This window comes from Sinohyriopsis cumingii, chromosome 13 (assembly GCF_028554795.1).
Source record: "Sinohyriopsis cumingii isolate HCF-2022 chromosome 13, ASM2855479v2, whole genome shotgun sequence".
Lineage (NCBI taxonomy): Eukaryota > Metazoa > Mollusca > Bivalvia > Unionida > Unionidae > Sinohyriopsis > Sinohyriopsis cumingii.
This window is the reverse complement of record NC_142973.1, coordinates 78,302,210-78,315,373: the sequence shown is the minus strand read 5'-3', so window position 1 is coordinate 78,315,373 and position 13,164 is coordinate 78,302,210. Positions and strand designations below refer to the sequence as shown.

The following is a 13,164-nucleotide window of genomic DNA, read 5'->3' as shown; positions in this document are numbered from 1 at the left end:
TGTGTGTGTGTGTGTGTGTGTGTGATTTGGATTTACATTGGGCAAGGACTATTATGTTTCCTTAAATGTTAAACTAAGCAAGGAATTTCATGTTTGTATGAATGTTACAGTGGGCAGAACACATGAACTCACTTGCCCAATGTAAAATTAAAGGAAACATGGAAGTCATGAAAGTCCTTGCCCAATGTAACATTCAAGGAAACAATAATTTTAGATGCAAGGCAAATTTCTAATCAAGCAAGGTTAGTAACTCAGTAAAGGGACATAAAGTTGAAAATCTAAATTGAATTTGGTCATCTTGATATCATTACCATGCCAAATTTGGTTTCAGTTAATGCAGTCTTTCAAATGCTATCAAGTCAAAACAAAATACAGTACATGTACTGAAAGGAATCAGGAGAGGGGCAAAACTTGGTTGAATAAACACCAAACAAGAGTAATATGAATACAGAGGTAAACCAATGTTGAAAATACATGATTGCCCCAGGCAATTCTCTATACAGCATACCTTTATCTTTACTAAGTTGTTATTGTTGTAGGGTTTAACGCCATTTTTCAGCACATGATAGGCTATACATGGTGGCCAATATTAATGGTGGAGGAAGATCCCGGGACATGCCCAGAAAGAACCACTGACCCTCAAGAAGCTACTGGCAAGCTTTCTCACATACCCACATTGGCAGAATCCGAGACTCAAACCATGCAGACAGAGGTGAGATGGCAGTGATCCATAATGGACAGCGCTTTAGGCCATTCGGCCACTCGGTGCCCCATTTCTGCTAAGACCATCTGTTATTCAGAGGGATCATGAATCCTTGTATTATCTGTTATCAGTTCGTTGCAACATCAATCTTGCAAAATTCACATGCAATGGCTTCATGCACAATGATATGCCTGAACTGAGTACAGTAGTGCATTCTCAAGCAGCTCTGTGATTGACCTAATGAGCTTAAAGAATGAACAGAACTCAGGCAGAACCTTTGGAGTAAAATACTTTGCCCATGAAATCAATACCCTGAACTACATCCTGTATATTTTATAAATATTCCAAAGAAAACTATGGTCAAATCACAGAAGCGTGGGGATGTGTGTTCAACAAACACTCCAATTAAACATTAATTAAGATGGGTGTACCAAATATTTGAGAAATAAACTAAGACGTTTACCACTAAGCAGGAAATTTGTCTTTGATTTCCTTTCAGTAATTAAATTTTGCCTCTTCTGAACAAGAGAAGCAATTCACATGGAAACAATCGAGTTTGAATTATCTAGTGTACAGCATGCAAAACTTGTGACTGTCTGTAATATTGCCTATTATCCAAAAAGATAATCCAGTTGAGAGTATGTAACAAGCAACAATATGAAGTAAATGTGGGAAAAATCGATAATGAAGCGATTTTTATGCTGGCTTTCAGATCCAATAAGATTCTATTAAAACAAATGAATATATGATACAAGTTAGTTTGTATATGTATCTTACTTATATTTTCTGTTTACTGTGACTATTTCAATTTTAGTTCTAAATTTGTTTTAATTTCTCACTTCAGCAAGTATCACTTTCACATACATATTTATTCATAATTTTATTCCGAATAGAAAAGTGTCAAAAATACATGGATGAAATGCAGATACAATGGGGCAAAGTTGAAAGTAAAAATGGAGATCATTAGAACATTTTGCTTATAAGCAGTAAAGATTAAATGTGCCTTGCTGTCACTGACCTAGCATCCAAACTATAAAAAAATATTACTTTTACATTTACTACCATGGATGACAATTCCGAATCATAGATAGATCCATACAAACAAAAAGAACCCTGTTCAAATACAAGTGTCAAGTACTAATCATAGAAATATACCAACAAAAAGAACCATGTTGTAATACAGGTGTCAAGCCCTTATCATAGACAGATCCATACCAACAAAAAGAACCATGTTGTAATACAGGTGTCAAGCCCTTATCATAGATAGATCCATACCAACAAAAAGAACCCTGTTCAAATACAAGTGTAAAGCCCTAATCAGAGATAAACCCATACCAACAAAAAGAACCATGTTGTAATACAGGCGTCAAGCCCTAATCAGAGATAGATCCATACCAACAAAAAGAACATTGTTGTAATACAGGTGTCAAGCCCTAATGAGAGATAGATGCATATCAACAAAAAGAACATTGTTGTAATACAGGTGTCAAGCCCTAATCAGAGATAGACCCATACCAACAAAAAGAACATTGTTGTAATACAGGTGTCAAGCCCTAATCAGAGATAGACCCATAGCAACAAAAAGAACCATGTTGTAATACAGGTGTCAAGCCCTAATCAGAGATAGACCCATAGCAACAAAAAGAACCATGTTGTAATACAGGTGTCAAGCCCTAATCAGAGAAAGATCCATACCAACAAAAAGAACCATGTTGTAATACAGGTGTCAAGCCCTAATCAGAGATAGACCCATACCAACAAAAAGAACATTGTTGTAATACAGGTGTCAAGCCCTAATCAGAGAAAGATCCATACCAACAAAAAGAACCATGTTGTAATACAGGTGTCAAGCCCTAATCAGAGATAGACCCATACCAGCAAAAAGAACATTGTTGTAATACAGGTGTCAAGCCCTTATCAGAGATAGATCCATACTAACGAAAAGAACATTGTTGTAATACAGGTGTCAAGCCCTTATCATAGACAGATCCATACCAACAAAAAGAACCCTGTTCAAATACAAGTGTCAAACCCTAATCAGAGATAGATCCATACCAACAAAAAGAACATTGTTGTAATACAGGTGTCAAGCCCTTATCAGAGATAGATCCATACTAACAAAAAGAACATTGTTGTAATACAGGTGTCAAGCCCTAATCAGAGATAGATCCATACCAACAAAAAGAACATTGTTGTAATACAGGTGTCAAGCCCTAATCAGAGATAGATCCATACTAACAAAAAGAACATTGTTGTAATACAGGTGTCAAGCCCTAATCAGAGATAGATCCATACCAACAAAAAGAACATTGTTGTAATACAGGTGTCAAGCCCTAATCAGAGACAGAGCCATACCAACAAAAAGAACATTGTTGTAATACAGGTGTCAAGCCCTTATCATAGACAGATCCATACCAAGAAAAAGAACCCTGTTCAAATACAAGTGTCAAGCCCTAATCAGAGATAGATCCATAACAACAAAAAGAACACTGTTGTAATACAAGTGTCAAGCCCTAATCAGAGATAGATCCATACCAACAAAAAAGAACATTGTTGTAATACAGGTGTCAAGCCCTTATCATAGACAGATCCATACCAAGAAAAAGAACGCTGTTGAAATACAAGTGTCAAGCCCTAATCAGAGATAGATCCATACCAACAAAAAGAACATTGTTGTAATACAGGTGTCAAGCCCTAATCAGAGATAGATCCATACTAACAAAAAGAACATTACTGTAATACAGGTGTCAAGCCCTTATCATAGACAGATCCATACCAACAAAAAGAACCCTGTTCAAATACAAGTGTCAAGCCCTAATCAGAGATAGATCCATACCAACAAAAAAGAACATTGTTGTAATACAGGTGTCAAGCCCTTATCATAGACAGATCCATACCAAGAAAAAGAACGCTGTTGAAATACAAGTGTCAAGCCCTAATCAGAGATAGATCCATACCAACAAAAAGAACATTGCTGTAATACAGGTGTCAAGCCCTAATCAGAGATAGATCCATACTAACAAAAAGAACATTGTTGTAATACAGGTGTCAAGCCCTAATCAGAGATAGATCCATACCAACAAAAAGAACATTGTTGTAATACAGGTGTCAAGCCCTAATCAGAGACAGAGCCATACCAACAAAAAGAACATTGTTGTAATACAGGTGTCAAGCCCTTATCATAGACAGATCCATACCAACAAAAAGAACCCTGTTCAAATACAAGTGTCAAGCCCTAATCAGAGATAGATCCATAACAACAAAAAGAACACTGTTGTAATACAGGTGTCAAGCCCTAATCAGAGATAGATCCATACCAACAAAAAAGAACATTGTTGTAATACAGGTGTCAAGCCCTTATCATAGACAGATCCATACCAAGAAAAAGAACGCTGTTGAAATACAAGTGTCAAGCCCTTATCAGAGATAGATCCATACCAACAAAAAGAACATTGTTGTAATACAGGTGTCAAGCCCTAATCAGAGATAGATCCATACTAACAAAAAGAACATTATTGTAATACAGGTGTCAAGCCCTTATCATAGACAGATCCATACCAACAAAAAGAACCCTGTTCAAATACAAGTGTCAAGCCCTAATCAGAGATAGATCCATACCAACAAAAAGAACATTGTTGTAATACAGGTGTCAAGCCCTAATCAGAGATAGATCCATACCAACAAAAAGAACATTGTTGTAATACAGGTGTCAAGCCCTAATCAGAGATAGATCCATACTAACAAAAAGAACATTGCTGTAATACAGGTGTCAAGCCCTTATCATAGACAGATCCATACCAACAAGAAGAACCCTGTTCAAATACAAGTGTCAAGCTCTAATCAGAGATAGATTCATAACAACAAAAAGAACATTGTTGTAATACAGGTGTCAAGCCTTAATCAGAGATAGATCCATACTAACAAAAAGAACATTGTTGTAATACAGGTGTCAAGCCCTTATCATAGACAGATCCATACCAACAAGAAGAACCCTGTTCAAATACAAGTGTCAAGCTCTAATCAGAGATAGATCCATACCAACAAAAAGAACATTGTTGTAATACAGGTGTCAAGCCCTAACCAGAGATAGATCCATACTAACAAAAAGAACATTGTTGTAATACAGGTGTCAAGCCCTTATCATAGACAGATCCATACCAACAAAAAGAACCCTGTTCAAATACAAGTGTCAAGCCCTGATCAGAGATAGATCCATACCAACAAAAAGAACATTGTTGTAATACAGGTGTCAAGCCCTAATCAGAGATAGATCCATACCAACAAAAAGAACATTGTTGTAATACAGGTGTCAAGCCCTAATCAGAGATAGACCCATACCAACAAATAGAACCATGGTGTAATACAGGTGTCAAGCCCTAATCATAGAATCATGTTATAAGACAGGTGTCAAGCCCTAATCAGAGATAGATCTATATCAGCAAATAGAACCCTGTTCTAATAGTAAATACTGATATTGTTTCATAATGTGATGATTTTACTATTACTGTTTCATAAGGTAAATATTTTGACGACAGAATGTAGCTCAAAATGGTACACTTCTATTCATGTTATTTCATCTTTGAAAATCTGAATGATAATCCATATGTTCAATTGCAGAATACCATTATCTGTAATGCTATTATAAGGGAGAAGACAAAACTATCATCAAATTGTGGTTATTCAGGAATATCTGATACTGAATAAAAACAGTCTACAGACATTTGTGAATCATGCGTTGAATGTATTGACTGTTTTATGATAAATCAAAAAAGTTTACTGGAAAACGGAATCATCTGTTAATGGCTTCAGTTAATGAGAAGCATTTTCATCCAGATCTGATGTCATTACTGACTCGCCTACTTTGTATTCTCTGCAGTGGCAAGAATAAAAGAAACCTACATATTGGCTTGGTATAATGCTGATGACGCCTGACTTCACAGTTATCAAAGCAATGTATTAATTACTTCCACTGAATGTCTCGTCATGAAAGGTACTCTTTCTTGAATCATTACCTTTAACAAGATGGCAACATGCTTTGTTTAGCATACTATTTAATCACAAGCTGTGGAGTATTTTAGTTGTTTTTTTAAATTTTATTGCTGACTACTGACATCACCTTCACTGAATCCAAGTGATGAGTAATAGGATCAAAGCTGTTTCACATCCTAATGGTTTACTATTCAATTAATAGTTTTGTAAAATAGGTAAAACATTTCTAAGTTTGTATTCCAATTTGATTTTACCATTTTTCACTGGCTTTTAAATACATAAAAATTACATGGTATCCAGAATTTTTTAAACATACTGCATGGAAATTTGCAGCATCCAATTATGTGGGTTAATTATAGTAGGACTTCTTAATATAAAACATAATTCCAAATTCAGTTTCAATTTATAAAGTCACTGAACAGTTATATACCAGAATCTGAACAGTAAAGTTCTAAATCTCATTATGTGGCCAAAACCTGAAACCTTCACTAGAAAATGGCTAAAATCAAAACAGACCTAGATTTTTTTATGAAAAGCTTCAGACCAATTCTAATTCCAACTGATGAAGTCCTTCAAAAGTTATTCAGTAAAAATGAAATGGAAGAGCAAAGTTCTAAGTCGAATCAGGGCCACAACTCTGCTTTCCTGGAAAATGACAAAAATCATACTTGCCCTAGTTCTTTTTAATGTAATACCAAAGTTTGATTTCAATTTCAAGAAGTCCTTCCACTGAATGAAATGGAAGGTCAAAGTTGTAAAGTTAAACAAGGACCATAACTCCATAAAATTCTGCCAGAAAATGCTGAAAATCTAAGATGAACTAGACCTTCTTAAAGCAAAGCTTCATACCAATTTTGATTTCAGCTCACGGATACCATCAGAAGTTACTAAAAGGAAACAAAAAAGAAAGGCAAAGTCTGAAGTTAAACAGGAGCCAGAACTCCATAAAAATCTAAGAAAACAGCAAGAATCAAACCTGACATAGGTCATCTTAATCATTTCATTTTCATTTCTCCCATAACCTGGGCAGTCATTGGGGCACCAACGAGTACAATCTCTCTCTTTGGCCCTGTTCTCCACTATTCTTTGGGACTTTGCAAGTCCATGTCTCTCCACACTTTGATGTTATCTTCCCTTTTCTTCTGTCTGCCTCATTTTCCTATCTTTCCAATCACTGTGCCCTGTAGGATTGCCTTCGATGGGCTAGATGAGTGTGAGACATGACCATACCTTCTTAGTTTGTGTTTCTTTACAGTGGTCCAATTGCAACTCATAACAAATCTGATTACAATTCTAGATGTCCTTCAGAAGCTAAGAGAGAAACAAAATGGAAGAGTAAAGTTCCAAGTCAAACAAGGGCCAGTAACTCCATATGATAATGACCGAAAACAGTAAAAGTTCAAACTAACCATGGCCTAGTTAATGTATAGCTTTATTTCAAGGCATGAATTTTTTCAAAAGTTATGGAGCATAAATGGAAATTGTGACAGATGTGAAGGAATAGGACAGTATGGGATGGGATGGGTGGACATGGGCAATACTATATGTTCTCTGAACAGATATGGCAGGTGACATCAAAAGTTGCAAAGATAAAACTGCACAAAAACCGTTTCCCTTTGTCAAAAATCCTTCTGCTGATCATTATTAGTAGATGTCAAAGACTTCCATTAAAATAACATAGTGAATTCAATGACATCTGATCATTATTAGTAGATGTCAAAGACTTCCATTAAAATAACACAGTGAATTCAATGACATCTGATCATTATTAGTAGATGTCAAAGACTTCCATTAAAATAACATAGTGAATTCAATGACATCTGATCATTATTAGTAGATGTCAAAGACTTCCATTAAAATAACATAGTGAATTCAATGACATCTGATCATTGTTAGTAGATGTCAAAGACTTCCATTAAAATAACATAGTGAATTCAATGACATCTGATCATTATTAGTAGATGTCAAAGACTTCCATTAAAATAACATAGTGAATTCAATGACATCTGATCATTATTAGTAGATGTCAAAGACTTCCATTAAAATAACATAGTGAATTCAATGACATCTGATCATTATTAGTAGATGTCAAAGACTTCCATTAAAATAACATAGTGAATTCAATGACATCTGATCATTATTAGTAGATGTCAAAGACTTCCATTAAAATAACATAGTGAATTCAATGACATCTGATCATTATTAGTAGATGTCAAAGACTTCCATTAAAATAACATAGTGAATTCAATGACATCTGATCACTGTTAGTAGATGTCAAAGACTTCCATTAAAATAACACAGTGAATTCAATGACATCTGATCACTGTTAGTAGATGTCAAAGACTTCCATTAAAATAACACAGTGAATTCAATGACATCTGATCACTGTTAGTAGATGTCAAAGACTTCCATTAAAATAACATAGTGAATTCAATGACATCTGATCATTATTAGTAGATGTCAAAGACTTCCATTAAAATAACATAGTGAATTCAATGACATCTGATCATTATTAGTAGATGTCAAAGACTTCCATTAAAATAACATAGTGAATTCAATGACATCTGATCATTATTAGTAGATGTCAAAGACTTCCATTAAAATAACATAGTGAATTCAATGACATCTGATCATTATTAGTAGATGTCAAAGACTTCCATTAAAATAACATAGTGAATTCAATGACATCTGATCATTATTAGTAGATGTCAAAGACTTCCATTAAAATAACATAGTGAATTCAATGACATCTGATCATTGTTAGTAGATGTCAAAGACTTCCATTAAAATAACATAGTGAATTCAATGACATCTGATCATTGTTAGTAGATGTCAAAGACTTCCATTAAAATAACATAGTGAATTCAATGACATCTGATCATTATTAGTAGATGTCAAAGACTTCCATTAAAATAACATAGTGAATTCAATGACATCTGATCATTATTAGTAGATGTCAAAGACTTCCATTAAAATAACATAGTGAATTCAATGACATCTGATCATTGTTAGTAGATGTCAAAGACTTCCATTAAAATAACATAATGAATTCAATGACATCTGATCATTGTTAGTAGATGTCAAAGACTTCCATTAAAATAACATAGTGAATTCAATGACATCTGATCATTATTAGTAGATGTCAAAGACTTCCATTAAAATAACATAGTGAATTCAATGACATCTGATCTGCTTCATCAGTCAAGTCCTTTAAAAAATTGTACACTCTGTATTTCAAATTTACACATTAACAAACAACCAGAAAAATAGGCTAAGTTTAAGTTGTCCATTTATTAGTGTTAAGATTCAAATTTACCACTTGCTTGTTTTGCATCTTTTTATTAGCATATTTATAAAAGTATGTAAAATAAATCCAGTGCATGTACATATCTCTACTTTTGTACCTAACCTTGTTGTATAAAAAGGTCTAATACTAATGTAAACTTGACATCATACCACATTTTGACAGAATAGCTTAAAGGTATATCTGAGTAGATGTGATCAGTAACTGTTAAGTATACATGAAGAACATGATAAAAGTCATTTCAAAACATAGGTATTGGAGAGAGATGAAACAAAAAGTTATATATGCAGTTAAATCCTACTACTTTAACAGTGTATTTTAGTATGTACTGGTAGTCTAAGATGTGTTTGCTTGTAAAGAGTTATTTTCATGAAAGAGAGAAACATTTGCATGAAGATATGTGTGTGTGTGTGTGTGTGTATATATATATATATATACATACACACACACACACATATCACTCCCTCAATAACTCATGCCCACTTATAACATGGGGTCAGGCGTGGATCCCATTTTTTAAACCAGAAAAAAATAAAAATTATTCCTATTTGTTGAACTTAAAGAAAATTGCAAACAAAACTGGGAACGGAAACTGATATATCACTCGTTTTATCATCGAAAACGGTAGGTAGGACCTGGAAACTTTAATTAACATTAGGAAATATCAATGTTAAAAAGAAGTCATAAAATTTGTTACATTTTCTTTCCAAACGACATTCTTAGTACACCGTAATTAACGACACTCAAGGAAATTTTGATCAGTGAAAATGTCATGCCTACTGGAGGCAGTACTTCGATAAATAAATACCAATTAAATAAATTTTTTGTATAAATTGAAATTTGTGTTCTACTTCTATCTTTTAATTCCTTTTAAGTGTAATCATCGTATGTGCAATGTGTCCTCCTGTAATTAAACATAAAATGTGTCAATCTACCATAACATGTCCTCGAGCGTTTCTTTGAGAACCCAATTAAATGCTGACTGTGTTTTGATATTGTTGTATTGTTGCACTAAATAAAAAGCAGGCCTCCTTTTCTATTATCACATTAATTACATCTTTTGAATCACATAAAAGGTGGAATAAACAAAAAAGTTAAAAGGTATACAATTCCTACATGCTTAAGAAAAAAAGGCTCTGGTCATATTTCGGGTTAACTCATTTCAGTTGATCAATTGAACACTATAGTAAATGTTATTGTGTATGCAGTCCTAATTAAATTACCTTAAATTAACCTGCTTAATCATAACTGTGATTAAAGATAGCAAGACAACCAAGCGAAATAAGTACTTCATAAAATTAAGAGCTTTGTTTCACAGATACGGACCATTGTGGAGAAAACGAGTTCAGAGAATTCCGGAATTCACACATCAAGATATTCTCAAGGATGATAAGAAGTTTCAATGTTACTTGCAATGAAATCACGGCATCAATATTTTACTAAGTGAACAATTAAAAAATTGAGCACTGACATAAACAATTGTCTTAAGAAATATTGCTTTCTCTTGATAAAAAGGAATCTTGTTTGGTAGTGTATCAACAGTTAGTCTGGTTCCATGCTTCATAGACTCCTCATTTCTCAAACACTTTTAAACACCACTCCGGGAACCAGACTAATCAACAAAAACCAAAAGACGTGACGTAATACACAAATGTTTTCGGGTACTGTGTTGGTTGTTGAAACCCATTTGAATCACATTATCAATCTTCCACATGTTGGACATTTTGAAAATAAATGTGATTTGTACAGATTAAATGAAAAACTTCATCAGAAAAAGCGCTTCATGGACAATTATTCTCAATGCGATTATAAAATAATGATTCAGTCAACCGCCCCTGCCCCCAACCCCATGGCTCTCCAGATGTCTTTTGTCTAGCAGTTTTCTGGTCAGTCCCTCAGCCACTCTTGCCCTTGCTTATAGTGCGGTCTATGTTTTTGGACCCCGATGTGCACGAGTTATCGAGGGAGAGATGTGTGTGTGTGTGTATATATATATACACACACACACATTCAGAGGACCTAAAAGGAGATTACTTGCATTTATCTAATTGAGTTACTCTCTTTAAATAAAGAGATTATTATTATTATTATTATTATTATTAAAGTGCCTTGCCCACAAATGTATCTTCAGGAGTATGTATAAACATTAAGCAACCTAGGCTTAAACTATTCTTAACCAGATCAAACACTTAACCAAACAACTATTACAGACACATAATAGCTGACAATGATAATGACCTAACTTCAATCATAGCTCATGTTGAAAATGACCCAACTTCAATCATATGAAAGCTGCTTTCTGGAACTGTGACCCTACCCACACCAGTTCTGGTAAGTCTTTTTTACAACTAAAGACCAAGAGCACTGTGGCTGTATGAAAAAGAAACTTTGGTAGAGAGTATGGTATGGACTTGAAATGAAAACAAATCTGCACAATTTTTGACAGAACATTTAGGAGAAACAATACTCATTCCCAAAATAGCATTAATTCAATCAGGTGAGCAACTTGAAAATTCAATGAATCACCAGAAATGTTCACTCACCATTTTGAGCTGACTAAGTGAATTTTTCAACCCCTATCCATACTAAGAGACCTGTCTGCCAAACCACCTCTGCTCCCTATTCAAAAAGAGCAGGCTATATCAGAATTGCCCCCAAGTAGTTGTCAACCTTAGCTGCTCCTTAGTCACTTTTTAAATGGACAGATTTTTAAAAAAAATCCACATCAGTAAGTTTAATAATTTCAGTGGTACAGACTAAACAAAATTCATGCTGTCATCAATGGCTTTTCTATTTCCAGGTTCTGATTTAATCTAATATTTTAAAAGATCTCTTTGCTTTCTTTCAAATGAATATGAAAACAGTATAGACCCTTCAAGACAATCACCATGGGCAAAGAAAAACACCTAACTGTGACGTGGCTTACAGACAGGGGGCCCTGAGTGGTTTAAAGCTTTCATCTTTACCGATCATAGCCATCACGCCTCTGTCCATGTGGGTTCCAGTCTCTGGCTTGGCCAACATGGTTATGTGAGAAAGAATGCCAGTATCTTCCCATGGGTATGTGGTTCTTCCTGGGATTTTTCTGGGTACTTCCTCCACAAGATATACCAGCTCCATGTATAGTCTATCATGCGCTAAGAAATGGCAGTAAGTTCACAACAACATCACTTAGAAGACTTTAAAATGCAATTCAGCATAAGGTAGTCTAATTCTGTTTTAACTTACAGGTGTAGCGCCATAGATATCCCTGTACTCTAAATCCCCACCCTCAGCTGCCAACTTTTTGAGGTCCGCCAGCATTTGTTTCTCTGATGTAAGTCTCATGTCATCAATTTGTTCCTGAGTAATGCCTGCAACAAGAAAATGCAATGAGTTCAAGGCCATAAAATTGCCACCATGTCATCAATTTGTTCTGAGTGATGCCTGCAACAAGAAAATGCAATGAGTTCAAGGCCATAAAATTGCCACCATGACAGCTGCAAAAAAAGAACTGCCACTAATGGGAAGAACACTGCTTATGGATGCAAGATCATTCTATTTCTCACATTAAACCAATTATCACTTTTGGATCAATCATCAAAATGTTGCTATCATTAGATACAAACTTTGACAAGACAAAATGGGACCATGCTTTGGATACAAACTTTGACAAGACAAAATGGGGTCATACTTTGGATACAAAATTTGACAAGACAAAATGAGACCATACTTTGATACAAAATTTGACAAGACAAAATGGAACCATGCTTTCTGTATAATTATTTTAACACATTAACCCCTAGTGACAACTTTACGGGGCAGGAGGTAGTAGCCTACTGCCGAGCTCTGTAGCGTCATGGTCATGCATGATACACTAAAGTGGGTGGTATTATAGAAAGGTAATAATAATAATAATAATAAAGACTTTATTTAGAGAAAGTAACTCAATTAGTTTCAGAACTGATCTACCTTGAGGCCTTCTATCTGTTATGTACAATATATACAGTATATACAACATGATGTGAAGAGTCTGGCTTGACACTAAATAATTAAGTAATTTTAAAATTCAAAGTATCAAGCCTGGAACACATTCACTGGCATCAGTGAAAACATAAACATATATAAAACATAAAATATAATCCTGCATTGAAAAATTCAGCTATGAATATGATGTAAAATTACAGAA

At 34.5% G+C, this 13,164-nt stretch overlaps 1 protein-coding gene across 4 annotated transcripts in view; it reads right to left on the bottom strand.

The window, feature by feature from the left end:
* LOC149785865 (protein phosphatase 1 regulatory subunit 16A-like) overlaps positions 1-13,164 on the bottom strand; it is a 167,443-nt gene that overhangs the window by 45,673 nt on the left and 108,606 nt on the right. For all 4 annotated transcript variants that reach the window (XR_016425469.1, XM_089979842.1, XM_089979844.1 and 1 more), the window contains exon 6: positions 12,225-12,349. Coding sequence is in view for 3 of the 4 variants with exons in the window: in XM_089979842.1 (XP_089835968.1) it covers positions 12,225-12,349 (125 nt within the window). In the remaining variant the exon portion in view is untranslated. The remainder of the gene's footprint in view (positions 1-12,224; positions 12,350-13,164) is intronic.